The following is a 27,478-nucleotide window of genomic DNA, read 5'->3' on the forward strand; positions in this document are numbered from 1 at the left end:
TACTGTCAAACATTATTTAGGATCTAATTGATATTTCTTAAATAGAAAATATCTTTTCATTAGTTCTATGTTCACTTGTCATGAACTGATTAATCACTGAGATATCATTCAAACATGTTACTTATTATATTTATTGTTTTTATTTGTTTATTAGTTAAAAAAAGGTACACTTATATCATTCTTTAAAATATTTTAAATTCTTATATTTAATAGTATATTTTATGTGTTATTTGTTGTATCAATATACTAATAGAACAATTTAGCTCAGTTTTAGATTTAGCACTTTTTAAAGCCAAGTGTTTCAAAAGGCAATAAAAGCCAGAAACAAAGGTAGAAGTAAAAACTATAAAATTATAATAATATTAAAACAAAGCAGCACAAAAAGATAAATAAATAACGAGGTTCAAGCAGGTTTTTTTGCTGGAAGCTGAGTTAATTAAACTATATTAAATTTAAATGTTGCATTAAAATTAAAAGCTCAGTGTTTAAGAATATTAAAATAACAACTAATTTGTACACAATTTACATTATGAATACTGACCAATGAATAAGAAGTTTTATAACTGATCAAAAACTGTATTAACTTTTTAAAATATTGTTGGGATTTATATAAAACCACACTGACCTGTAAAGGAAAAAACAACCTTCTCTTCTTCTTCTGTTAATTCTCCATCACTCTTCTGTATTTTCCTTTCTGCTTTACAAATGCTTCTTGTATTTGTTTTGCCTTGTTGTTCATCTTCTTTATTTCTTCATCCTGTATTGAATTATTTTCTATGATGATTTATCTTCTTTCTTCCCTCGTTTGCTCAGAAAATAATTTGCTTCTCTTGTTTCTGTTTATCTCTTGACTATCAAAATTCACTTTTCTCTCTCCCTCATATATATATACACTGATTTTTTTTCCTCTTTTCAAGGCTCTCTATCCTTTGGCTCCTCCCTGTAACTCTGCTGAATGGATGTGATTGGATGAGGAGTAATGAACGTGTGTAGGTTCAGTTTCTTGCCTCCTTTTCCTTCTTTTGTTATTTGGCAGATCCACATTATGATGGTGTGTGTGTGTGTGTGTGTGCGTGTGCGTGCAGGTACCTTTGTACCTAGGTAACAATGTAAGCTTCAGGTCCCAGATCAGCATCATTACAAACCACAAAGGTCAGAGGATACAGGTACAGTAATAAGGAAGAAATGAAGAAGAGGAAATTAAAAAACGCTGGCATTTGACACAAACCAAAACACCTGCACCCATTGTTTCGATGCTGGTCGATTCCGTGGGTCGGCACATCTTCGGCTAATGTATGTTGACTACTAACTGGTGTGTTAACTTTGTGCTACAGGCATCAGTTGACGCGCAGGTGTAAAATGGTGAGGAAAAACACAAGTAAGGGAGCTGCAGGGATGAATTGAAGAACTGGACATCACGTTCAAAGATGGAAGTCGACACATTCTTCTTGTTTCGGCATTTTTGGGCCCATAGAGCATGCTCAGTAGAGTCGTTCTCAAGCCGAGCCGGTTAAATACATACGTGTTTAGGACTTCTGACATACGAGCAAACTAACTTTCTGCTGGCTCCCTGCGCACGTGAATGGGACAAAGTAATTAAGTGATAACCTGATGATAATGGATCAAATTCTGACAGTAAATGGGGAAATCTTGGGTGTTTTTGACACTCAGAAAACTGTATTTAAGGTTTTACAGTTGCTCCTTTTCCAGTTATTGTGTATGTGAAAAATGTTTTTTGTGTCACTGGGCATCTCGTGATAAATGTGGAAGCTGCATTCCACCCGTACAGCCACTACACCAAAACACACTTCACAGCCCAGCTCCATTAGTGGGGGATTGGGTAGCTGTCCTTGGTGTGTCCATCAGCCTGTGTCCCCTGGGGAAACAGCTTCCCTCTGGGAGGAAGGTTCCCCCCTGAGGGTCAGATTGAATCAGGGTGACAGTAGGGCACCTGGCCTGCCGCCACACTCACTCAGATAAAAAAACAAGGTTAAATGAATGATAATATCCCAAACATCTTTGTGCCTTAATCTGGTTTTCATGTCACGGATTTACAATATGGATCTGCAGGGCAGTCCTCTGTTCTTAGATCTGATCTAATCTTATGTTTGGCAAGTCAACAGATAGTCTCAGTGATAAAGTTTCTGAATAAGTGATCGGAAAGATGAGGTTTGATGCTTTCTTCAGTGTCGTGCTGACACTGTCGCAGGTTCGATTCCCAAAACATTTCCTGTTCAAGTGTCTCCGAGCAACAACAGTCAGATCCTGAAGGAAAAGAAACCTGCCGTCAAAGAGAACAAAGAGACAGAAATGTGAAATTTGCAAGAAATGACGACTTCACTGTTTTACTCCCTGGAGCAGAAATGACCTGGAAAATTTCTTATATTGTTGATGTGAGGTACACACACACACACACACACACACACACACACGCAGAGTGAAGGTAGGGCTGTTGGACAGGCTTTGTGTCTGCTGGGAGCTGGTGGACCTCTTTCCTGTTTTGATGTCTTACTAATTAGAATATCAGACGCTAACGCTCTGTTAGTGTGTGTTTGTGTGTGTGTGTGTGTGTGTGTGTGTGTGTGTGTGTGTGTGTGTGTGTGTGTGTGTGTGTGTGTGTGTGTGTGTGTGTGTGTGATCCCCGCCGTTGGTTGACATACTTCCCTAACCAGAACCTCTCAAAGGGGTCGTGTTTGAAACGCAGCAGCAGTACCACCTCCTCGCTGTCCTGAGTTTGAATGTGTGTGTGTCCTGGTCCTGTATTCTTGGCTCGGTCTTGTCTAAACTCTCTGAACCAGGTCACACTGTTTGTTCGACTCCGAAAACAACAAAGCAGCAACACCTTTGATGGTTGAAGCCTTGAACATCATCGCTGCAGCCTCCACTGGTGACCAGGGCCTTTTTACCAAAATGAGACAAGTTTGCAGTCCAATGGCTTTCCCAAAAATCCTCATCAATCAAACATCCACAAATAATCATGAGAACGATGGCCAGCGACTCAATCAGAGGGCAAACGATTAGAATCATGAAACAACACATACTGTATGATTCAGTCGGACTGCGAGGACTCCAACACATGTAATGCGAGTCTGCACATTGTTAAAGACATTCATCCATTAATTTCCCGCTGCTTATCCAGGTCAAACCCTTCTCACTCCCAAGTTGTCGCGCATGGTCAAGATCCGTTGGCCTCAGTTTGTAAAGCACTGGGGGCCCCTTAGCGTCATAGTTCAACTCACAGGGGGAAGACCTGCGGCGTTGTTTATGAACACTAAAGGTAGGTGTAGGATATTTTACAAAGAAGCATGAGCGAGGAGATGGTTGGAGTGGATGGGTGGCCCAAGAGACCAGTGTTTGTTTCCCATGTGAAACAATAAAGGTTCTTGGTCAGAAGGGTCTTGACCAAGCGTCCATATGTGACGAGTTGGTAGTGAGACTGTGTTGTCCAGGTCTTGGTGACAGCAGGGTAGGTAAAATAGTCCAGAAGTCCTTAACCCCAGCTTCTCCCTCCAGACTCTTCAGGCACTCTCGCGGCAGATGGAATTTGTAATCCCTCCAGTAGGTTCTGGGTCGACCCCATGTGCTGAATATGTTCTCAGGAGGGTGCTCAGGACTCATCTTGATCAGATGCTGAACCACATCAATTGGATCTGTTCATCATTCTCCTCTCACCTGCAATGGATTGGCGACCCGACCAGGGTGTACCCCGCCTTTCGCCCGATGTAAGCTGGGATTTGCTCCAGGCCCCCCGCGACCCTGTACGCAGGATAAGCGGTTGACAATGGATGGATGGATGGTTCTCCTCTGAGCTCCTTCTGGATATCTGCGCTCTTTAACCTCTACAACTAAACCGTAGTAACTCTCTGCCAAGAAAACTAATTATTCTTTCAGTCACTAACCTGGAACACGAATCAACTGTTGATTCAGAAACTTGGCTTTCAGGCTCAGTTCCCTCTTCACCAAACCAATCTGCCTCATGTGTAAACAGGACGCCACTTCACCGCTTATGGTTGTTGGCTCGAGGCTACAACAGGTACAGATCTCCCAACAGCCGTTTCAGTAAAGGAAAGTTATTTAAATTCCTGCTCTGACTTAAAACTTTCATAGGATGCTGAAGTATTGACTCCAGACAGTGAAGAGATGAAGAACTTGAGGCCAAAGCCGGAAGGTCAGACAACCTTTGTAACCCCCTCCCCCTCCACCTTTGAGACGTGTACGGCAATTTCTGTAACTTTCTGAAACAGGCGATCCGACATTCCCACCGCCTTCATGCTGTGATTTGCCAAATGGTAAATAGACTGCAGCCTTTCTAATCTTCCAACAACTACTTCTCAAACATACCATGTAAGATCAAAAACAGAAACTAATACATGAATATATTGGGGTTTAGTATCTTTCCCAAGGACACTTCAACGTACAGACTGAAGGAGCCGGGGATGGACCCACCGAGCTAGCGTAACCACGACCATTAGCCAAACGTTCCCAGTTCACCCTCACTTTACGTTTGTCTGTCTGATTTTCATCCTGAGCTAAAACATGAAAAAGCACGGCCTTTTAAAAACAAGCTTTCTGATCCCGCTCAGCTGGCGGGATTGGTTTTCCCTCTCAGTCGCTTTTCTGTCATTTGTCACCACAAACGCCGACTTCAGCGGCACCCGGAGGTGAATTTTACATGACACTAAAGGCTCTCTGAGTGTGTGGTGGGTATTATGTATTTAACAGTGCATTTTATGGGTCTTTAGAGCGTGTCCCCTCACATATGCTTCGACTATCTGAGTGTGTGTGTGTGTCCTCTCTTTCTACTCCCCCCCTCCTTCCCATCCTCCCTTCTTTCGAGTCCCTTATCCCACCCCTCTGAGCGAGTGTGTGTGATCCCACCCCCTTTATATCTGTGTCATTACTCGTGTGAGGGTTTCTCTTTGTTGCAAGTCCAACTTGGCAGCGATGCCGTCGCTGTTGGGGAAAGTGTGTGTTTAAGTGTGTGTGTGTTGTCACAGGTACAACTAGGACAGCAGGCAGGGAGGAACAAGGACTCGGTGAGATGAAACATGAAGTTTTTGAACATAAAAACTGTGGTGAATATTCATACGGGAGATCCAGAACAAAAACAGGACACTGGCATTTTTTAATTCATTCCTTTTGTACTTAACTTTTGTTTTCTTTGGATGTTCTGGTGTTTATTTTTATTCTTTTTCAACTTGGAAAACAAGGTATGATGATAGAAAAACACAAGTTTCAGCCTGTGTGTCCACCACCCTGCCCAGCTCTGAGATTCAAGAAAGGACTCCCGTTTAATCCTGTTAGAGCTTAGGGAGTGAGCGGAGGATTAAAGTCCCTCACTTTAACAGTTCAGATGCAACAAAGTGACGATAGTGTGTTTTAAAAGATAGCATAAGATTCAGTTGCTTTTTGACATTTTGTGGTCTCAAGTCCACGGGAATATTATAAAATATTATACTTTTAACTTCCCTACATTTGACTAAAGGCGGTCAGTTTGTATATTACTGGTTGTTTTGAAATGCAGAGGCAGCACAAGTCTGTGATCCTGTTGTGTCGCTCGGCGCTGGAGCTTCTCTTTGTTTTGGGATTATCTGTTTTATCCTCAGAGGGAATTCATCACTTCTCAGCCTGCTTCAGATTTGTCACTTACAGCAGGATGTACAATCTGAGAAGCTGCCTGTTCATCAGGAATTAAACTTAATTAATCTGTCGTTTGAGAGCGGGACAAACTCTGACCGCAACACTGGACGTCTCCTGTTGAATAAAACCTGTCATATCTGCGTGTGACTAAATGGAAACACCAGAGTCAGCTGTCCTGTCTGTGATGCTAAGCTAAGCTAAGCTAGCCGCTCCTTTGAAAACGAATGACAGGAGAGTCAACAAACGATGAAAGAGAGTAGGAGCTTTAATGGCCCCTACTGTCCGCCAGTCACACCAGTTACTGTCGAGGAAAACATTTTCCGTCCACGCCACCATTTTCTTTCAGTTATCTTAAAGCTTGTGGCCCCCGGAAAAAATTATTTTACTACACAAAAAAAACAGCTTTAAAAAAAAATAACTTTCCTAAAATAAGTTTCCTTTCACTCTCTTCCATGACAAATGAAGTATCTTAAAAAATAAGAAAACTAAAACACTGACGGCTATGCTAACACAAACAGCGGCCGTGGAAAAAAAGAAAACAAGAAATAACTGAAAGTAAGGATGATGAAAGAGCCGATCATATCTATAAACAGATTGTATGTTCTTTGGTTTGCAATAACGACGACGACGTTACAGAATACGTTATAATTTACGTAAAAGGACAACTGTTTTGCACGAGGACTTTTTTTGTCTGGACTTCAATGGAGATTTTGCAAGAAGTTTGAAAGAAGTTAATTTATTATATAATTATTAACCTAATTATTAACCTAAAAATGTGTACTTGTCTTGATACATCAACCACTGCTTGTTTTCTTTTCTCGCTGCATTTTACTTAAAATACCTTTTGTCAGATGAATGTTTGATCGATTACTTCCTGTACATCAGTTTCATCCTCGGACAACCGAAACACAGTAAATGTGTCGAAGGCAACAACTCGGTTGTGCAGACGGTTTAACTGAAATAGATTTAGGAAGGTTTTATCACATGAAACTCTCGTGTGAAACCCGACACCAGCTGTTTATATTTATAACTACATGTCGGGGAAAATGTAGTTTTCTAGTGTGTGTGTGAAGTGGCGCAAATACTGAGAAAAAGATGCAGTTTGAACTGTGATGTGAAGGGAAGGAGGAGAAGGGGAAGGAGTGATGATTGGCTGAATCAGCACAACTCCGTCTGTGTCTGTGACAGCAGATTAAGTCGCTATGTATTAAGACGTTTAAACACACACACACACACAGAGCCTGAGGGTGTGTGAGCGTAAGGACGTTTTTTGGTTCACACTTTAATAGAAATCCACAGAGGCTAAAACTGACACAGGATGCTGCCTGAGGGCCACACACACACACACAGTGCTGATGCAGCAGCAGTAAAATAATTGTCGTGTTTTTCTTCTTCTGGTTGGAAACTTTTCTCACTTTGTTCATCCACATTTCCATTTCAAGTGTCTCACGTCCACATTAGATCCAGATGTGATTCGGTACTAAAGGGCTAAAGTGTTCGGTTTTTGTTGAAACTTGTTTGCAGTGCTGTGTTTAGGCTTCTGTCGTATATTGAACACCTCTCAGTAACACAGCCTCTGTTACAGTTTGACGGTATAGGAGCAGATTTCTTTTAAAGGTTTGTGATGTCAGTCGAACTTCAGACCCTGCGTACTTGGCTACTACTTACTCAACATCGTTACACTTCAGAAGAGTGAACGTTTAGAGATGGAGGTGGAATCAAACCAGAGATGCTGCGGTTACATGGATGGGCCAAACATCATCTTTGGTGTTTTTCCTTCAAATGAAAAATTCTGAAACAAACTTCAAAAACAAAGTCCAAGTTTACGAGTACGAGAGCAGAGCAGATATTTTACTGGAGGTTAAAACAAACTCATACAGTAACCAGCTGCTGGTGTGTCTCTCTCACACACAAACACACACACACACACACACACACACAGCCATATGGCCTTCACTCGTTTGTCATCAACCGGCTGTGAGCATGTGAAACAGAAACACAAACCACCATATTGAAAAAGTCTGACTGTAATGCAGCCGATGCAACAGTTTTGATTGTCTGGACACTTGCTGAGGGAAGACGTCACGTCTTTCCAGGACTTTCCATGACCTCAACACACAAAAATCCCACGACTTTTCACTGACTTTCAAAAATTGAGCACTTCCAAATCCTGATAAATATTCCCAAATATTCTCTCCAGACTTTAACTGTCTGGATAATTAGGATCTGCAGGACTGTTTGAGTGTTGTGTTCATGCTACATGTCGTCACGTGAACAGGTAAAACTACAGCAGGAAGTCGGTGGTCTGTCTGTTTATCTTCTCACTTTTCCTCCTCTGTTCTTCTTCACAGCTTTCTTCTCCTTCGTTTTGACCCTGGGGGTTTTGGAGAGGGGCGATGAGGGGGCGGGATTTGTCTGGGAGGGGGCGGTCCTTAAACTGACTGATGGCTCCTTTGACAAATCAGAGAGCGGAACAGGTCGAGGGGTTTCCACATCAGCGATCGGAAAGGTTTCAGGAAACTCCGCCACCTGAAACAAAGTGAAATTAGTTTTCTTTCTGACAAACCATGCAAAATAAAAATTACCGTATTTTTGTTATGCTGCATTTTTTTATGAGGTTAATCTTGCTGTTATATGATTTAAAAGCACACGCCATAGACTTCTTTGAATATTTTACTTGTTTACGTGCATGTATCATTTTGTTTTTCTCATTTTAATCCCTACAACAAATCTAGGAAACATATCCCTGATTATAATGTTCTGATTAAATGTTAGCTTAATTCAATAGCTCGTTACTCATTAATACATAGTTACTGAGCTACATACTTATTAAGCTTCAGAGAAAACGTAGAAGAAGAAAACCAAACTGTGAAACTGAAATCATTACTGAATAATTAATGTTCATGCATTTACAGCACTGAAATATTTTATCTTGATTTCTTTGTTTTGAAATTACAGAAGGTTATTTTTTTAAAAACTCGACTGACAGAACTTAAACTGATCGGTTCCACTCAGGCTCAACTGATCATCATTGGTAGCTTGAATTTAACGTCTTCAGTTTCAGCAATTTGAATTGGAAAATGTCCGGCTGAATTTGAGCAACATGAATATAGTTCTTCATCTATTTGACACTTAAATGTATTTAACTCGCAAAGACTTTGCATTTTAATAAACATTTGAAGGGGAGAGAGGTATGGGACAAACGGTGCATTCAGGTGCTCTTCCACAAGTCGTAAAGCTGGAAATTTTACAGGCTTCCAGTATTTTGAGTAACAATATATTTAAATTAATTTAGTCATAACAGTTCTATTTTTGTGAGGGAGGCTTTAGCAGCATCACTTGGACTAAAGGAGTTTGGCAACAGCCATGTTTGATTGCCGTATTTTTTTCTGCCGGAGTTTCGACAACTCTCATTTGACTGACAACAGCTCTGCGTCGAGTCGTGTCCCCTGCTCTGCCTCTGATTGGCTATATTCTAACCTTAACCAACGGAGGCAACGAGTACTAACCAATCACAGGCAGAGTTGTTGATAAAAAACAACAACAACAACATGTAAATGACCAACAAGGTGCAAATACCAGTGGCAACAGGGCTAACACTAAAATTTTGTCTTTTCAGTTTCAAATAACCAATTCATTTATTTTATTATTTGTTTAATCTCTACTGGGGCTGTGATGGCTGTTTTAATCATTGATGAACTTGGCATTTATTTTGTTGATTAATCCATGAATCAAATAAATGGCAGGAAATGTCCACCACAATTTTCCAGACCATAAAATAACACTGAAGAAGCTGAAAAATATTTGACTTGACTGATTATGGGGATTCATTTTCCAAATATTGGATCTATAATTAAATGATAAACGTATAAAAAGGAGCGAGGGCCTCACCGGGAGGTAGGCCAGGTTGTCGCGGAGACAGGCGTCCTGCAGCTCACTGCGCAGCGCCGTCACGTGACAGCGGTGGGCGGAGACTTCCTGTTCCAGCCAATCAATCCTGGAGCTGCAGGTGTGATAAAGCTGAGAGAAGGTGGAGAGAAGACTCTGCGCAGAGAGAGAGAGAGTTAAAACAGGAAAGAATGTAATGACTGAGAAAGACAAACAGACAGGAAGTCTTCTTTTTCTGTTACCTGGCACGCTGCAACCTCCGGAGCTCCGATGATGCTCTCCGCTCCACTCAGCTCCAGGTGTTCCCTGGGCAATGGCAGGGGGTGGGGCTGAGCTGACAGGGAGTGACGTGATTGGACGAGGCTTTCTCTGAGCTGAAGACAACAGAGCGTCGTGTCACCAGACGTGTAAACGTGCGTGTGAGTTCTGTAAATATATATTTCTCTCTATAGCCACTGTAAATGTGTCTCTGTCTATGTATTTGTGCGTCTTCACCTCCTTGTAGCTCGTCTCTGCAGCCTTCATGGCGCTGATCAGACAGTCTTTACGTCTGGAAAATAAAGAATAATCAAATAAAGAAGACTGCAGATTAATCAAACTAAAAAGGAGCAGACATTGTAAATTGTGTGTTATTTATTGTTGCTGTGAGATTGAAGTACTGAACAATCTGAAACAGCTGCTCACTGTACTTTTTAATCAAACAAACAGGAGGAAATTGTTCATTTGAAGGGGACTATTTTCAGCGGCGGATGAATCCACATGTGGTGTTCTAGTGTGAGCATGGGTTTTTAATAGTTTTTAACAATAACTGAGCTCTACGGCTGAGAGGAAGAGGACACGTCAGGCGAGAAGTTTTAATCCCCTGAAATGAAATAAAGTCCTATAAGAGAACGAATAAAAGCTGTGCGTTACCTGGTGGCGTCTCTCAGCTCGTCCTCGACTCGCTGCAGTCTCTCTTCCAGCTGCTTCCTCTCCCTCTGAACCACCGACAGGTGCTTACCCAGAATCCTTAGCGAGCGCTCCTTACGGCTCACCTCCTGCCGAGTCTCTGACAGCGACTAGAGAGAGATGATGTATTAAAATAAACTCACAATTAGTACATGCTTATGTTACCTGGAACTATACTACATCACGTGGGCTGAGGGCAGGGAGGGGGGTGGTTCCCACAGTTGTGACTTACAGGCGTTATTGCTATTGTCAATTTAAAGTCTGCAGAATTAGCTGTTAGCAGCTCCTGTTTGCAGTGTACCCATCAATGTACAGAAAACTATTACTGTCACGCTGAAGGAAACTTTAAAATCCTGGCGATTCTAAGGCAAGTTCTGTTTTTCTATGATTTCTTAGCCGATTAATGGATCATTTATTCACAATAGACAAAGAAACGAAACAAAAACTAAATAAAAGAATTTAAAAAAACAGACAACAAGAAACACAATAACAAACTAAGACATACGCTAATCTACAGAGAGTAGACATGGCACGGTAGTTAAATGAATAGATCAAGACAGCAGATAGTAATAAATAAGAAATATAATTAATAATAATATAATAATAATAATCCTTATTTGTAGAGCACTTTTCAAAAACAAGTTACAAAGTGCTTTAACAAGTGTAAAGAATAATACAAAAAAAGATAAGAGCATGAAAATTTAATATAAAATTAGTAAAATACAATAAAATAAAAGGGATAAAATAAAGTCAAATAAGATCGGGAAAGGCTCTCCTATAAAAGTATGTTTTAAGAAGGGACTTAAAAGAGTTCACTGACTCAGCCGACCTGATTTCCTCGGGCAGGCTGTTCCAGAGCCTCGGGGCCCTGACAGCAAACGCTCTGTCCCCTTTAGTTTTCAGTCGAGACTCTGGAACAGACAACAGACCTCTGCCCGAGGATCTCAAGGTACGTGCTGGTGTGTATGGGACTAAAAGGTCAGAAATATAACAAGGCGAGAGGCCATGAAGAGCTTTAAATGTGATCAATAGAATTTTAAAGTCAATTCTAAAACATACTGGGAGCCAGTGTAATGAAGCTAAAATAGGAGTAATGTGGTCATATTTCTTTGTTCTGGTTAAAAGCCTGGCAGCTGAGTTCTGGACAGTCTGGAGTCGATCAATAGATTTTTGGGTTAAACAGGTGAAAAGGCTGTTGCAATAATCCAGACGTGATGAGATGAAGGCGTGTAAAATGGTCTCGGTGTCCTTAAAAGTTAACATAGATCGAATTTTAGCTATATTTCTAAGTTGATAAAAACATGATTGAACAAGCTTTGTGGTGTACTGCTCGAAATTTAAATTACTATCAAACCAAACACCAAGGTTCTTTGCCACAGGCTTAATGTGATTTACTAGGGAACCAGCAGATGGCAGTATTTGATTTGCCATCTGCTGGGACCCGATGACCAGGATTTCTGTTTTGTCTGAGTTCAGCTGGAGGAAATTATTTGACATCCATTTTTTAACTTCACAAAGGCAGTTGTTAAGTGAACTCAGCATTCCAGGGTCTGTGGATCTGACGGGCAAGTATATTTGTGTGTCATCAGCATAAATATGAAAAGAAATGCCATGTTTATGGATAATATGTCCAAGGGGAAGCAGATACAAGGAAAACAAAATGGGTCCTAAGACCGACCCCTGAGGCACACCATATTTAACTGGACAGAATGAAGAGACATAGTTGTTTACAGACACGCAAAACTTCCTATTTGACAGGTAGGATGAAAACCATTCTAGGGCAGTACCAGAGATCCCCACCCAGTGCCTCAGTCTGTCTAACATGATGTTGTGATCAATGGTGTCAAAAGCAGCACTAAAGTCCAGGAGTACAAGGACTGAGCACATGCCTTCATCAGCAGACATTAAAAGGTCATTGGTGACTTTAAGCAAGGCAGTCTCAGTGCTGTGGTACTTCCTAAAACCAGACTGAAACTTTTCAAATAATTTGTTATTTTCCAGCACAGTGAGCAGCTGTTTGGACACAATTCTTTCTAGAATCTTTGCAATAAAAGGCAGTTTTGAAATTGGTCTAAAATTATGTGGGAGGGAGGGATCTAAACCAGGTTTCTTTAAAAGTGGGTTCACGCAAGCCGTTTTAAAATAATCAGGGACACAACCAGTAGATAGGGAGCTGTTGAAAACAGAGATCAAATGGGGCCCAACAGAATCTATTACTTTCAGTAAAAAAATTTTAGGTATTATATCAAGTGGGCCGGAGGACACTCTCATTTGTGTTACTGTTTTTAAAAGCTCAGACAAGTCGATGGGATAAAACTGGTTAAAACTCTGTTGTTGCTGGTGAGGGACCTCTGAGTAAGAGGCCGCGGGGGTAATAGAGGCTCTGATTGACACCACCTTATTGGTAAAATAAGATAAAAACAATTCACAGTCATCATTACTTCCAGCTGAGGCACAAGGAGGGGTTGGGTTTACCAGCTGATCCACAGTCTTAAACAGAAACCTGGGATTGTGTTTATGTGTAGTAATGAGTTCAGAAAAATAGTGTGTTCTCACATCCTTAACCATGTTATTGTAGTTAATTAATAGATCCTTCAGACTGAGGTAATGGACTTGGAGACTTTTTCCATCTGCGCTCTGCTCACATGAAGCGGTTACAGGTGTCTGTGAATGAGTGAGTGAAATGTGCCTTTAAAAGAGGCAGTGGTGACCAGAGTGATTTTGTAGGTGGTTCCAATCGTTGGGCGCGGCGAACTGAAAGGCAGAGCGACCTAGCGCTGCTTTAGCTGTCGGGATTTGTAACCGGATGTGACTGGAAGAGCAGGTGCTGTAGGTGGAGCAGGAGGGATGAAGGAGGGCAGACTGTGATTCTTACTGCTGAATCATTAATAGTTGCAAGCATGTCGGCCGGGGGCTGACTGTGAAAGTATCAGGCATGTTTGTCTTATTATTATTATTATTATTATATGAAGCCATTTTGCTACAATTACGCTTCACACTACAGCTGTGTTTGCGACCTGACCTTTCTTTTCTACGTGAGAGGGAAGAATTTAGAAAGTTGCGTGGCGCTGCGGGGAGCCTCCAGCTGCAGTGGTGCATGGATTACGCGTAATATTTATCCAGCCAGAGGGAACGATCACGAACCGTTCACAAAGCGCTGGGAGCTCAGAGAGGAGAAGGAGTGGGGCGGTGGAGCGTACAGGGACAGGATTCCTGTTTCAGTGTTATCAGGGGGATTTCTCTCTACGACACAGTTGGTTAAACAGGTCGTGTATATATTCACATATATACATGCTTACCTGCGTGGTCTGTCTCAGAGTGTGTTGTGTGTTGGTGTGCTCGGCGGTGTGTGTGTTCACTTGGAGCTGCAGTGCGTGCAGCTGCTTGGTCTGTTCCTGGATGAGCGTCTGAGCTTCCTGTTCCCTGCTCAGAGCCTGACGCAGCTCCACACACACACTGCTGAACCGCTCCGCAGGGACCTGCACACACAGAGTCAGTCAGGCGTGTGTGTTCATCAGTAAAGGACAGTAAAGGTGTGTGTGTGTGTGTGTGTTGAGCCGCACCGTCCTGCAGGTCTCGGCTCTCTCCTGTCGCAGTCCTCTCTTCAGATTGGTCACCTCCAGCCTCAGGCTCCGCCTCTCCACCTCGGCCGAGTGCAGCCGTTGGCTGAAGAGCAGGAAGTGCTGCTGGAGAGCGGACACCAGGGCCTGACGGGAGGAGACACACAGAGGTCAAAGGTCACATGATGTAGCTGAACCAACTGACAAATAGCAGTTTGAACCTGCAGCTTGTACAAATACTATTACTGCATGTACTGCTGGTCCACACACAGTGACAGAGTCACATAAAAGCATATTATATATGTGTGTGTGTGTGTGTGTGTGTGTGTGTGTGTGTGTTGAGGGACCTTCATGTGGGGCTGTGGTGGACTCCGTCTGCTCAGGCCGAGTCCCAGCCGGCCGCTCAGCGTGTCCACTCTGCAAGGAGACATACTGGACGCCGCGTCTGATTGGTCAAGAAGGTGATCCAGGAGGCGGGACAAGCCAGAACGAGCTGCTGACATCACATCAGGAGGGGAGGAGCCTAGAGAGTAAAAAAGACTTCCGTGATGACCCTGAACAGACGGTTTAGAAAGATGGGAAACAAACCTATTGATAAACCCCTCCAAGTTAGCAGATCACACATGGGCCAAGTCACATATATGGGGTGTGTGTGTGTGTGTGTGTGTGTGTGTGTGTGTGTGTGTGTGTGTGTGTGTGTGTGTGTGTGTGTGTGTGTGTGTGTGTGTGTGTGTGTGTGTGTGTGTGTGTGGTTACCAGTGTGTGCCAGAGCTCTCTGCAGATCGGCCACGGACGACAGAATGGTGGAGGCCAGACATTTAGAGAGGAGCCAGCGGGCACACGCACCTTCATCATCACCATCTTTATCTAAAATACAAATTCAAAAGAAATAAACAGATAGGAGATCAACCCGGTAATTATTTTACATGATGGTTGTTTTAAACCATTTTCCAAACAAACGGCAGCGTTCTTTAGGACTTCACTGATTACGGTCTCATCACATTCTGTGTATTGATGAGCATCATGTCCACAGGAATTAAATCATCAGGGTGAAACTCTCACGGAATAAATGTTAAAACTTTGTTTGGACACAAAACAAAGGTTTAGTCTGGTTTAGTCTCCACCAGCTGCTGAGGGAAACATCTGGTTCTTTAGCTGCTAAACGCTCCACTATGTAACTATGGAGGAGCAGCAAATTGGGTCGTGACGAGACACTGAGCTCACAAGATGAGACAAGACACGAGACTGAGATGAGATTAACACTGGTTTTCACTGGTGAATTATATGAAAGTTTTGAGCATTAAAACACTTTATTTCCTGCATCGATTTATGGTAGAAATGTCTCTAACAGAATCTAACGCTGTGCAGCTCTCAGGTTAAGCAGTTTTGTTTCTCTGGCATGTGATGAGGATGACGGCCTCACAGGCTACAAACTGTTTACAGACAACTGATCGAGAACAGACAAACATGTTATAACAATAATTAACATCGTTGTTTTTGACGTTTTATAAACTAAGATGAATAGAGAAATAATCTGCAGACTCCCAATCATCCCCCACTCCAGTTTCAAATTAATTAAACATATGTAGCGAGGAGAAGTGACTGCCTACCTGTGCTCGGTAAGCCTTCACCCTTCTGTGTTGCCGTAGCCGACTCTCCACAGACACACACAGCCGGAACGCCGCCTCCTCTCTCCAGCCGAAACAACACTGTCGTCTGTTTGGCCAGTGCACGCCACCTCCTCACCGCCAACACCACACACACACTCCTCCTCCACCGCCGCCTCACTGCCCTCCTCCTACTCCTTTTTGCCTCTTCCTCCTCCTCATCCTCCTCACCTCCCAGAGCTCTGGCCAGCGTCCTCACCTCCTCCTCCAGCACCTCCCTCTCTGCCAGTCGCCTGCACAGGAGTGCTTTCTGTTTGGAGAGTGTTTGCAGACAGAGGCGAGTGTGTTTCAGCGCCCCGGCCAGCAGGGCGCAGGCCGACAGGAAGGAGGCCGCCTCCCTGCGGCTTCGAGAGAGGAGGCCCTGGAGCCGGGAGAGGTCAGAGGTCAGCGAGGAGCAGCGGAGCTCCAGAGAGGAGGCGTGATCTCGGAGGGAGTCGCACTGAGAGCGACACGCCTGAGAGACAGAGGAAGAGATCATGTGAGCCTGCTGTGAGTCTGCAAAGAAGAGGCTGAAGCAGAAACAAATTAAAACAAAGACAGAGTGTGTTTGTTAAAGAGGAAACGGCGGAGAACTGGGAGGAGACTATGAAACAAAAGAACAAAGCCAAAGTAGCTGAATTCATCCCAAACTGCTCCAGAATCTGATTTTACCGCCTTGCAGGTCTAGTTCAATATTTGTGATTGGATATCGTAGTCCTAGTTGACCTCTCTGCTTTAGTTCTTGTATCATACAGCTTGAGCCTTTGACTTCTGTTTACACAGCTGTTCATCTTCTCAACCAGGAGTTTCTTGCATCTCCTACTGCAGGAATATAATTCCAGCATATGTGCTTAGTCTCCAATAAATAGAGAGATACTTTTCTTTTTACCGAGGGAAAATCACGAATTACCGGAGCTGAAATGATGAACAGAAAATTAATGCAACTATTTTTATAATCAATTCATTGCTTGAATCTTTTTTAGTAAAAACTCCCAACATGTGCTGCATCCAGCTTCTCACAACTGCTGATTTGTTACCTTTCCTTGTCTCAAAAGAAAGTAAATTTACATTTTCTTATTCTTAGCTTATTTCTATGCCTGAACACACGTTTGTTGAAGACATTTTTAATCTATTCTGACATTTCATGAATCAAATTAGTTGAGGAAATAATTGGCAGATTAACTGCCCATGTAAATAACTGTTACTCGCAGCCATAAAAATACCTCCTCATTTGCAGAATCAGAATTTGATAAGAACCAGAATCAACATTTAGAACAACCACCAACCGTCTGTATCAACACTTGTGTGTGGCACATTCATCACTTTTCTAAATACCGTTGCTTTATTTCTGTATATGTTGCCCTACTTGTGTAGAACAGTTGCTGTAAAGTGAATCTCTCCTCTTGGGGACAATAAAGTTGGAGGTGAAGTGATGATTTTAGCATCTGTCATCTCATCACTTCACGGGGAAGTTGACCAAAGGGACAGTCGACTGAAACAAAACTTCCTCCTTCATCTTCACAAGTATCCAAACCTCCTCATCTCTTCCTGCTGATTCAGCTCTGAGCGTCTCTGTCGCTGGAGGGATCGACGACTGACTGCAGATCAGCTTTATAAGGAATAAAAACACCTGAGGGGTGTGTGTGTGTGTGTGTGTGTGTGTGTGTGTGTGTGTGTGTGTGTGTGTGTGTGTGTGTGTGTGTGTGCGCGCTACCTGCAGCTCGTTCTGCAGCTGTGTCACAGTGTGTACGTGTTGGCTGCTCCACGCCTCCTCCCTCCTCCTCACGCTCTCCTCCAGACGAGACAACACACACTCCTGACTGCGCTGCAGCTCGCGCACACACGCACTCTTCTTCTCACACACACTCTGCAGGTGGGCGATCTGCAGAGAGAGACACAGAGCAGGGACAGGTGAACACGTGACAGTTAAACCGCTTTCACGTCACATCGTTTAAAAACGTAACTAAGAGAAATAATGCTCACGTCAGCCTCCGACTGATTCAGCGCTGAGATAACTTTCTGCTCTTAAAACTTTACCACTAGTGGGGGGAAAAGCTAATCTGGTATCAGCTGGTCTCACAACCTGCAGTTTTTACTTTTACTGCGAGATTGCACCACGCAAAATAGATTTATTTCTATAACTTGGTATTTATCCACCAGTCTATATTATATTAGAGTATATTATTTTTGTATATAACATTTGCTTTATGTGAGCAGCATAACAGGAACTAAAATTTCATCTCATTATATAACCCTGTGTCATAAAATGAGAAATAAAACTACCTTATACCTTAAACTACTGCTGAAAATCTGTAGAGAGTAATCCCTATGAATTCTGTCACCATGTGACCACATGTTTACATGCTACGTGCTAACGGCAAAGTTTAGAGTTTGAAATTACATTAGAAATAAATAAATGCTTTTGACAATATTTTCACCATCTTTAAGGAAGATGTTGTAATTCAAGGTGACACGCTGCTCACGTTGTTGTTGGCCTTCCGGAGGTCAGAAGTCAGCTGGTCGACCTGTTCGTTGATGACGTCACAAAGTTCCTTCCAGGAGAAATTACCCAGGATGCTCTGCGGCTCATTGAGGAGGACGCAGCCGGCCAGCAGGCGCTGGTAGACACAGTAGAGGAAGGACAGACGGGCCTAACACACACGCACACACACACACACACACACACACACACACACACACACACACACACACACACACACACACACACACACACACACAGGCCCAGTGTGATGTAGTTTTACAGGATTTACTCAGCACCATGAACTGTTTAATTAAATGTTTCCAACATAATGACATCACGCTGCTCTGTAGCACACAGGGAGGACATGAGGGACATAAAGAAAAGAGTCAAGAAATGGAGGACGGGAATCTAGACAGAGCGTTCTCGACAGTCTGTTCAGTCACTGCCACATGAATAAACAAGACGCAGCAGAAACACAAAACCTGCAGATGACGTCTGTTAGTGTAACAGCTCAGCACTAGTTTATCTACAGTACAGTAGATGTTTAATATTATAATAATAAACCTGCATGTTTTTATCAAGCACAGACTATCTCTTTACTGTGATCTGCACCATCAAAGTTTTTCAGCCTAGTTAAGAGCCAAATATCAAGAACTACCAGCAAACATGCAACATGGTTCTGTTTTTTCTGTTTTTTCCTATCTGCTTATAGGTGAACGCGTTCTCACGGGTTCGTACAGCCACGTGGTCATTACGTTTGGGCTGCATGTGGTTGAGTGTTCCCTTCCCAAAATGTCTCTCTGTCAGGTGAAGATAATGACACAGAGAAAATACTCATAGATAATTTAAGCAATAGTTCACGACAGGTCGTGGTATCTCCACTTCGCGTCGGGCCGAACGACGACTCTCTGCGATATAATATATCACGGCCTGAAGTGAGCTATTACTTTTATAAAACGGTTATCAAGCATGACAAAAAGAAAGTAGGCTAACAGATGCACTACAATCTGACTTTATTTCAACACCAGACATTTCTTTATGAATATAAAAAGTCCCACCAGGCTGCCGGTAGGCTACATAGCGCATGACAACATACATCAAAGGCTAGAATTATTAGAAATATTTATTTATATCTATTTACACATTGGTTTGTTGTGCAGCCTTAAAAAAAAAAAAAAAAAAATGTCCAGCGTCAGTAGATTGACTTTGGTAACTTGAACTTATATGCTTGCTACTGTGTGCCAGTGGCCAGCAGTGCGTAAAATAATAACACTTTAATGTTTTACCTATCAGAAAGGGCGGAATTGCTTCTTTTGCAATTGCAATAGTCTTTTGCACAGGCTATTGAAACTTAAACTTACAATATCGCAGACATCTGGGGCAAGTGGTGGACTGCTGAGTTTGTGTGTGTGTGCGCGCGTTTTTGTGTGTGTGAGATAGGGAAATGTTGAATCACGTAATAAGCAATGATTTCTCTCTCACTCTTGTTATTAATTTATTTATTTCCCTCCGTCGGTAAAATGCAGTCTGTATCAGATCGCATTTTAATACCAGGTGTAAATGTGGCGTGAGACCCCCACGAAGCTCAGATTATAACTCGAACCCTGTTCGTAGCAGAGTGATACGGATCTGTGCAAAGGAATTTGACGTTATACCCGTTGTGTACGCTCATTATATCACTACTATGAACCAATCAGATTGCTTGATTTGAGCTACCCGTTTTATATTATTCCTTAGAATATGATCTTAAATAACCTGCCATCACAAAGTCACTGCGCGCTTACCTTTGTGTCCTTCATTCTGATGTCGTCTCGGTCTGACTTTACGTGTTTTGTTTTGTACTAAAACTTATGTTGTTGCGTTTCATTGTTGTTTTAGTGGCTGATAACACTGACACACATTTACAGTGATCAGTGTTTATGGTACCTGAATATTAAATAAATAAGTAAATATTCAGGACGTTACAAGAGGTTCACCACACCAGCCTCCTTAGGATTTATGTACAATTCATAAATATATTTTGACCCACCAATAAATAAATACATAGAATAAAGGGACCTAAATGGGACAGCTGGAAATGAGAATGAGAGCTGAATAATAAGCGTATAATCACCTGTGACTCTTTCTGGTAGTGCTCAGTTATCTTCTGGACTTCTGCTGTCTTCTCCTCCCTCTCTCTCTCCCTCTCCTCCCTCTCTGTCTCCCTCTCTCTCTCCCTCTCCTCCCTCTGTGTCTCCCTCTCCTCCCTCTCTTTCTCCAGCTCGGCCCGCAGAACTCGGCTCTGCGTCGACCAATCAGAGCTCTCCTGGCGAAGGCGCGTCACCTCCTCCCCCAGTTTGATCGCCGCCTGCAGCGACTCCTGGAGAGGGCAGACGGAGACAGAGTGAGACCGGTCGTTCTAAAAGCTTCTTCTTTCCCGGGCTGGTCTGGGATCAGACGTTTACCTCGACCTGCTGGCTCTGCTCTGAGGTCAGCTGACGGAGAGTCTGGTTCTCCTCTTGCAGCCTCTCCGATGCAAACAGCAGATCCTGGACCTGCCAGGAGAAAGCACAGCAGGAAGTAACAGAAATACAGAAGAGACACACAGCGAGCAGAGTCTGTGTGTGTGTTTGTCTGTGTGTACCTGTTTGTCAGTCTTTTCCAGTGTGTGTCGGTAGGTGCAAAGTGTCGTCTTCAGCAGCTGCAGGACTTCAGCAGACTGACTCCGGTTCTCATGATCCTTTGCTCCAGGACTAGTGCCTGCACACACACGCACACACACACACACACACACACCTTGTGTTATTTACCTTCTGATAGCGCTGCAGTTGTTTGCAGCAGGTGTGTGTGGTGTGTTTACCTGGGGTGCTGTGTTGTTGGAGTGTTTCTCTGATCTGATCCACACAGTTCACAAAGGCTTCCTCTGCGCCCGACTGCCTCTGAGCCGCCTAACCACAGAAGAAGAAATAAGGATTAAAGGGTCAGTTCACTCAAATCACAAACGTTATTCCCACTGAGGGTGTGTGTGTTACCTTCTCCAGCAGTGTGTGTGTGTCGGCGTGCCGCCTCTTCTCCTCCTCCAGCCTTTCTGAGAGGTCAGAGCTCGTTTTCTTCTCAGTTTCCAAGGCAACACTCAGGTCAGACTTGCACTGATCGTACTCCTTCTGCAACCTGCACACACACACACACACACACACACACACACACTTTTGTTACACCCCTAACCAACTGTAACCTGAACCCTAAAACCAAGTCTTAACCCTCAAAATGCCGTCTGTACCTGTGGGGACTGAGATATAAGAACCTGAAACACACATATTAATATTAGCACACATAAATTAATACATGACACGTGAACTGAAACAACTACAAATGTGTATAATATGTACAAAAACATTTTAATATGGAATATTACATATTTCTACTATATTAAATAATTACATTGAAACAAATTATATGAAATAAACTAAAACAAACTAAATACTTTAATGAAAAAGTTGTCAAGTAAAACTTTTTATATTTATATATCAAATATATTTAAATCGTTATTTAAATTTCACTACAGAAACACAAAAGGACCTCAAATCTAATTCAGAGACAATGATAAATAATATATGTGCTACGTGCTACGTGATCTGCTAATGGTTTAATATTAAAAAGAATAACGTAATTTGCAATATTGTGACAGAGAAATTTAGTATTAACTTATAAATATAGAAAGACCATAACATGCTCCAAAAAGGAATAGTTTGGTCCAAACAGTAGGAAGAAACAAACTGTGAAGTTGTTGTTTGTGATCTCAACGTTTGTCTTTCACATCGGTGAACATTTCAAAAAGACTAAAACACATTATTAAAAGATGGTCAAAAGAAAAGGTTGTGGATCACGCTCACCGCTGCAGAGCGCGCTCAGTGCCGTCGCCCCTCTCTCTCTCCAGGCTGTAGGCCCTCTCCACCTCTCTGAACTGAGCTCTCAGCAGCTCCAGGCTGCACTGCGCCTCCTGCTGGCCGGACCGCTCCGACGCCAGCGCCGCCTCCAAGTCCCGCACACGCAGCTGCCGGGTCATCCGATCACACAGAGAATGTATATTAGCTACGGTTCATTAACACATTCTGTATAACTTCTTTTAGTAACGCTTTACAAGTTCTGTACTTGGAAATAAGTGCTTAAAATAGAGCCGACGCTCTGACACAGCTGGTCTTATTCTCTATTATTTAATGTCAACAAATCTCATGTGCATGTTCGACTTCCTGCCTGCGGCTACAGGCCCACTGGTTTCTACTGAAAATGTAAAGCTTTAAAAACACCTCACAAATAAATAGTTATATAGTGATTTCCTAAAAGAGCTGCTCACTGTACTTTTATTCAAACACTCAGAATCAAATAGCCCATTTGTTGGGGACCATTTTCAGCGGTGGATGAACCCACATGTGGCGCTTTGTTTGGGGCAGCAGGACGGCGAATGTGGGACTGAGTCAGAATAAATATACAGTGTGAGAGTTCATGGTGATGAGGACACAACAGTGAGGCTCACTGATGGGTTTTAATGGTTTCTGGAACTGTCAGTAGATACGTTCACTGCTGGTTTAAGTCCAAACATGAGATTTAATGACGAGACGAAGAACAGAGACTTAGAAGAAGCATTTAGAAACTGTGTGTCACCTGGATGATCTCAGAGTTGAACTTGGACTCCAGGTGAGCCGCTCGCTCCGCCTCGACGCTCGACTCCAGAGACTTCACCCTCTGATCTGACAGCTGGAGAGAAAGAAAATAAATGTCTTCACCTCCATCTCCTCCTCTTCAGCTTCCTTATCTCTCTCTCTCCACCCTCCCTCCTCCTCCTCACCTCCCGGTCTCTCCTGCTCCTCTCCTCTCTCTCCGTCAGGTACTTCAGTTCGTTGGCTTGTCGTCTGTTCACCTCGGCCTCCTTCTCTCTCTCCTGCTGCACCTCCACCATCCTCCTCTCAGACTCCTGCAGGGCCTCCTCGTGATCCTAAAGGACAAACCTTTAGTTTAGACCCAGATTCACTTCTTCCTCCAAAGTTAAATTAAAAACAACATGTGAATTAAACCGAGCTCACTCCTAATCCTAAATGTGTGTGTGTGTTACCTGCAGCAGTTGGTGCAGCCGCTGGTTTTCCGAGCTGAAGCTCTGAATCAGTCTGTCGCGCTCCTCCACCTCCTGCTGCAAAGCATGCTGGTCCTCCTCCCTGGCCTGTCGGGTGATGTCCAGAGCTTTCTGCAGCTCCTGAACGGTCTGCTGGAGCTCAGCTGCTCGCTCTGACACACACACGACAGAGTCTTACTATCATTTCTACTGGTACTCTTATTGACACCGTTACCCACCGCAGCACTTGGAGGGTGTGTTTGATTCGTGTACCTGTTAGTGTGCGTTTGTCTCTGCTGAGCTCGGAGGCCCGGTCGGCGTCTCTCCGGCTCACAGTCAGCTGGTACTGAAGCTCCACCCGCTGCGCTTCTCCTCGCTCCACTGAGGACCTCAGCCGGGTCAGCTCAGCCTGCAGCCTGCAGAGCTGAGGAAGGGAAACACTAATAACACATCGATGCAGCAACCAATTATGACTTAACACGTCTACTCTGTCTGATCCGGTCTCCATGCATCAGTATAACAAACAAACTGTGTGTCCCACTTACAGAGTTTCTCCACCAGAGGGCACTGACAAGTTGGTCTGTAAAATGTCTTGCTCACTACAGAGCTTGCTCACATTTTTTTATATAAGGATACTTGTCAGAAAATGTTCATCAGGCCTTTGCAGCTGCTTGTGGTTGCAGCGTACAGCACGGTTTGCACTCCACAGGGGACAAATTAAAGGAACAGTTTGGCCTTTGGGGGGGGGGGATACCTCCTGGCGAGCGTTAGTTGGGAAGATCGATCCTTCTCTCTTGTCTGTGCAGTGAATATGAAGTTACAGCCATCAGCTGGTTAGCTTAGCTTAGCATAAAGACTGGAAACAGGGGGAAAAGTTAGCCTGGCTCTGTCTGAATGGAAAACACCCCACTTACCAGCACCTCCGAAGCTCACTGATTAATTTGTTACCTCTCCTTTGCTTATTTTGTATTAAAAAAAAAATTAATTGCAAAACACCAAATCACATAGTCATAAATAATGTAAGGTCCAGCTCTCTGTGTCTCACCTCCTGGTTGTGGCTGCTCGTCAGCCCCAGTTTCTCTTTCTCCAGCTGATGGACTCTCCACCTCAGCCTCTCCGACTGCTCGCCTTCTTCACCTCCTTCGGACGCCGCCCTCCTGCTTCTCGCCTCCCTCTCCCTCCTCCTCCCTCCATCTCCTCGGCTCCGGTCCCTCTCTGCTGCTCTGTCTCGCTCCTCATCTTCCACTCCTTCCCTTTCGGCTCTTCTCCCTCGCTCTCCTGCCTGATTCTCTTTTTGTTGCCTGATGGCAGGGATCTCTTTCAACCTGAAAAGGCACACGTGTGTGTTTTTTTTAACTCAACAGCTGAGTTTCAAAACATAACCAGTGAGCTGAACTGATATTTTGTGGGCATATGTTGAAGTAGGACACGTCAGAAAAGATGTAAATACTTAACTAAACAGGATCTTCACCAGCAGATATTGGATGACAACTTGTAATATTTCAGAATGTGTACATCCACATAATCCTTCAGATTACATGACATTGTGCACATTAAACATACTTAAATTGTATTTATTTATAGTATATGTTGCAGTAGCAGCAATGTAGCACTTTCAGCAGTTAAAGTAGTAACGGCATAGATATTTACCGTAAGGTGGAAAGGTTTTAGGCAGGTGTTTTGAAGGCAAAGGGTGGTCACATCAAATATGTATTTGATTTAGATTTTTCTTCTGTTCCCTCTCTTTGTTAATGATAAATATCTCTATATTTGAAAGCATTTCCCCCCCTTGCCAAAAACCTCTGCGCATATCATCACTGGCCAGAAAAGAGTTTCTGTGTAGCTGGATTCTTTTTTATTCCCCACCTTGCTGTCTCCTCCTCGGAGCTCCTGGCAGAGTGGACCGCGGCCCTCGGTTTGGTCCCCCGCGCCTCTGCTCGGCCCTGCCCGCTCTCCCCCCGCCTGCTGCGGCTGCGCTGTCCCCTCCGCTCCGCTGCTTCGGTCTGCATGGCTCCGCTTCTGTGTTTACTTTAACAACTCTGAAAATGTATTTCAAATTCACATTATTCCGGATATGCGGCGATTTAACCAAACAACAAATAATAAAAGGTGTTATTTTCTTAGCTAACGTCACATCTAAAATTAAAACCTTTACCCGATTTAACAAGTTAATTATTCTGTATTTCGTGTGACTGCTGACAAACAGCAGAGACCCTGGAGGTTGTTTTGGTACCAGGGGAAGCTGGTTGTTGCCTTGCCAGCGGACGCACTCAACCTAAAGCGAAAATCGATCCCCATTTAAAAATCTATCTGGTAAATACTCACCTTAATATCGCCCCAGTTACACTTTTCACAACAAGACGTAAGACCATTTACGAATCAATCGGATCAATTTTACAATTCGGCTCCAGTCAACAATACAAAAAACCGCTGATTTACGCATAATTTCAAAGATTCACGATCTTTACTGTACAGTTCTGGGCGGTGGGCGGCGGCATTTAACAACTGTCTCAACAATTTATAGCTGACATTAAACTAATATTGCGTGCTGCTTGGTAGATCTACTATATGCCGAATTCCCCAGAAAGCTGTAACTATTCGCTGGACGTTCAAATAGTTGTATAACATATCTACACTTTGGTCAGTCAACAAGACAAAATTAAATTCTCACATTTCGTGAATGGAATTATGTTCGTATACGAGCATCCAGCCTGAACAAAGACCCGTTTCACGGTTAAAACTCTACATTAATATCTTCATTCGCTCTAAACCAAACTTAACCATTACGAGAGGGTCTAAGCCATCTACTTACATGACAACATTAATAAGAAAGTTTGTAAACAGCTTGTAGTGAACTTTTATAAACACTTACAGCGAAACGAACCCAAGAGCCGTTTGAATCTGACGCCATCTTTGGCGTCCATATGTCATTTCCGCATTAACTTCGGATTGGCTGGCTATCCGGCCAATGGTGTTAAGGCATATTAATTTCAACGTAGGTTGTTCTGTGGATGGAAAAGAAATTAGATTTTTTCTAGGAAAAAAAATATTTAAAAAAATGTCAAATGCACCTTGTCCAATTTTCTTTTGCAATTTTTTTTTCTATTCTATCATCATTTAAAATCATTGACTCATTCATACATTTTCTGTGTGTGGCATTGTTGTACAGTCCTGCACTGTATATTCACAGTAAAGCTGTAATAATAGTGATGATTATTATGATTCTTTTTATTTATTTTTATTTAATCTTTTTATTGTAACAGGAAAGTACCCTTAGAGGTAGAATCTCTTTTGCAAGGGAGGCCAAGATGGCAGCACGGTTAAAATACATTACAAGAAGAAACAGAACAATTAAAATAAAATACAATACAGTACAGAAGAATAATAATATCGATACGTAACACTGTAAATTGTAAATTTAAGTTATTAAATAAGCGAGGGATTTGGATATTGGAAGACGGTGGATAATTGTTTTGCAGCATGACTTAAAGGTTGTTTCTCTTTGCATATTTAATATTATTTTGTGAGGACTAATTTTACTTAATTTCCAGTTAGTTTATTCCTTCCTAAAAGTAAACAAAATGTCTTCTAAATCTTTCTTAGGCAAAAGTGCAAAAGCATTTGCATCAAAATATAACCAAAAATAAAAGTACTCGTTTTTCATTTCAGAATAATATTTATTTTCAGAATCAGAATCAGAAAGATGTTTATTTTCAAGTAGTATTTTACACATACAAGGAATTGCTAGACATAAACATAGAGTAGACATAAATACATAAAAAATGTATATATGGAATAAACAGATGTGCAAGTTATAATATTTTTTAGAACTATGTGTAAAAGAAAAACAAAACAACGTGGCAGTTATTTACATGTGCATTACTGCAGATTTGTGTTGTGCAAACGTATCACAGAGGGAGAGGACGTGAAATATGGCAGTGAAGTGATATACCAAAAAGTTTACATCAAATTTACATGTGCAAATATTTACAGTTATTTACATTAACAATTTTCACTTGATTATAATTATTCGCTCATTAATGGGTATGCTTTAGTAATGTTACACATGTAAAGGACGAACTACTTTCTATACTGTGGAGTAGCTTGATCCATAATAATACATTATTGTATATTAGTTTATTTATTTTTCACATTAATAATTTGAATCTGAAAAGTAACAAGTAAATAAGTCTAGTGGAGTAAAAAGTACAATATTTCCATCTGAAAT

General features: G+C 42.5%; 1 protein-coding gene across 1 annotated transcript; it reads right to left on the bottom strand.

Moving 5' to 3' along the window:
* Positions 1-7,462: 7,462 nt before the first annotated feature.
* On the bottom strand, positions 7,463-26,186 carry LOC119912109 (coiled-coil domain-containing protein 171-like). The gene is made up of 25 exons (XM_038731114.1): positions 26,123-26,186; positions 25,117-25,289; positions 24,296-24,575; positions 23,524-23,674; positions 23,254-23,423; positions 22,990-23,136; positions 22,806-22,898; positions 22,037-22,197; positions 21,176-21,314; positions 21,004-21,091; positions 20,788-20,903; positions 20,609-20,698; positions 20,278-20,523; positions 18,166-18,333; positions 17,397-17,564; positions 15,647-16,157; positions 14,793-14,903; positions 14,384-14,559; positions 14,040-14,183; positions 13,776-13,955; positions 10,441-10,586; positions 10,024-10,078; positions 9,771-9,902; positions 9,532-9,684; positions 7,463-8,169 (listed from the first exon to the last, which is right to left on the bottom strand). The coding sequence occupies exons 2-25, from the start codon at positions 25,257-25,259 to the stop codon at positions 7,954-7,956; spliced, it is 3,984 nt and encodes a 1,327-aa protein (XP_038587042.1). The 5' UTR covers positions 25,260-25,289; positions 26,123-26,186; the 3' UTR covers positions 7,463-7,953.
* Positions 26,187-27,478: the final 1,292 nt, after the last annotated feature.

This window comes from Micropterus salmoides, unplaced genomic scaffold (genome assembly GCF_014851395.1).
Source record: "Micropterus salmoides isolate LMB-PRFRI ecotype aquatic unplaced genomic scaffold, ASM1485139v1 Ms_hic_scaffold_2, whole genome shotgun sequence".
Classification (NCBI taxonomy): domain Eukaryota; kingdom Metazoa; phylum Chordata; class Actinopteri; order Centrarchiformes; family Centrarchidae; genus Micropterus; species Micropterus salmoides.

Excerpts from the sequence above, each read along its gene's own strand:
- LOC119912109 (XM_038731114.1), bottom strand. The coding sequence starts at position 25,259 with ATGCAGACCGAAGCAGCGGAGCGGAGGGGACAGCGCAGCCGCAGCAGG. Across the intron at positions 17,565-18,165 it reads TCCGGAAGGCCAACAACAAC|ATCGCCCACCTGCAGAGTGT; the intron begins GTGAGCAGCGTG and ends CTCTCTCTGCAG. Across the intron at positions 9,903-10,023 it reads CAGAGACGAGCTACAAGGAG|CTCAGAGAAAGCCTCGTCCA; the intron begins GTGAAGACGCAC and ends TGTTGTCTTCAG.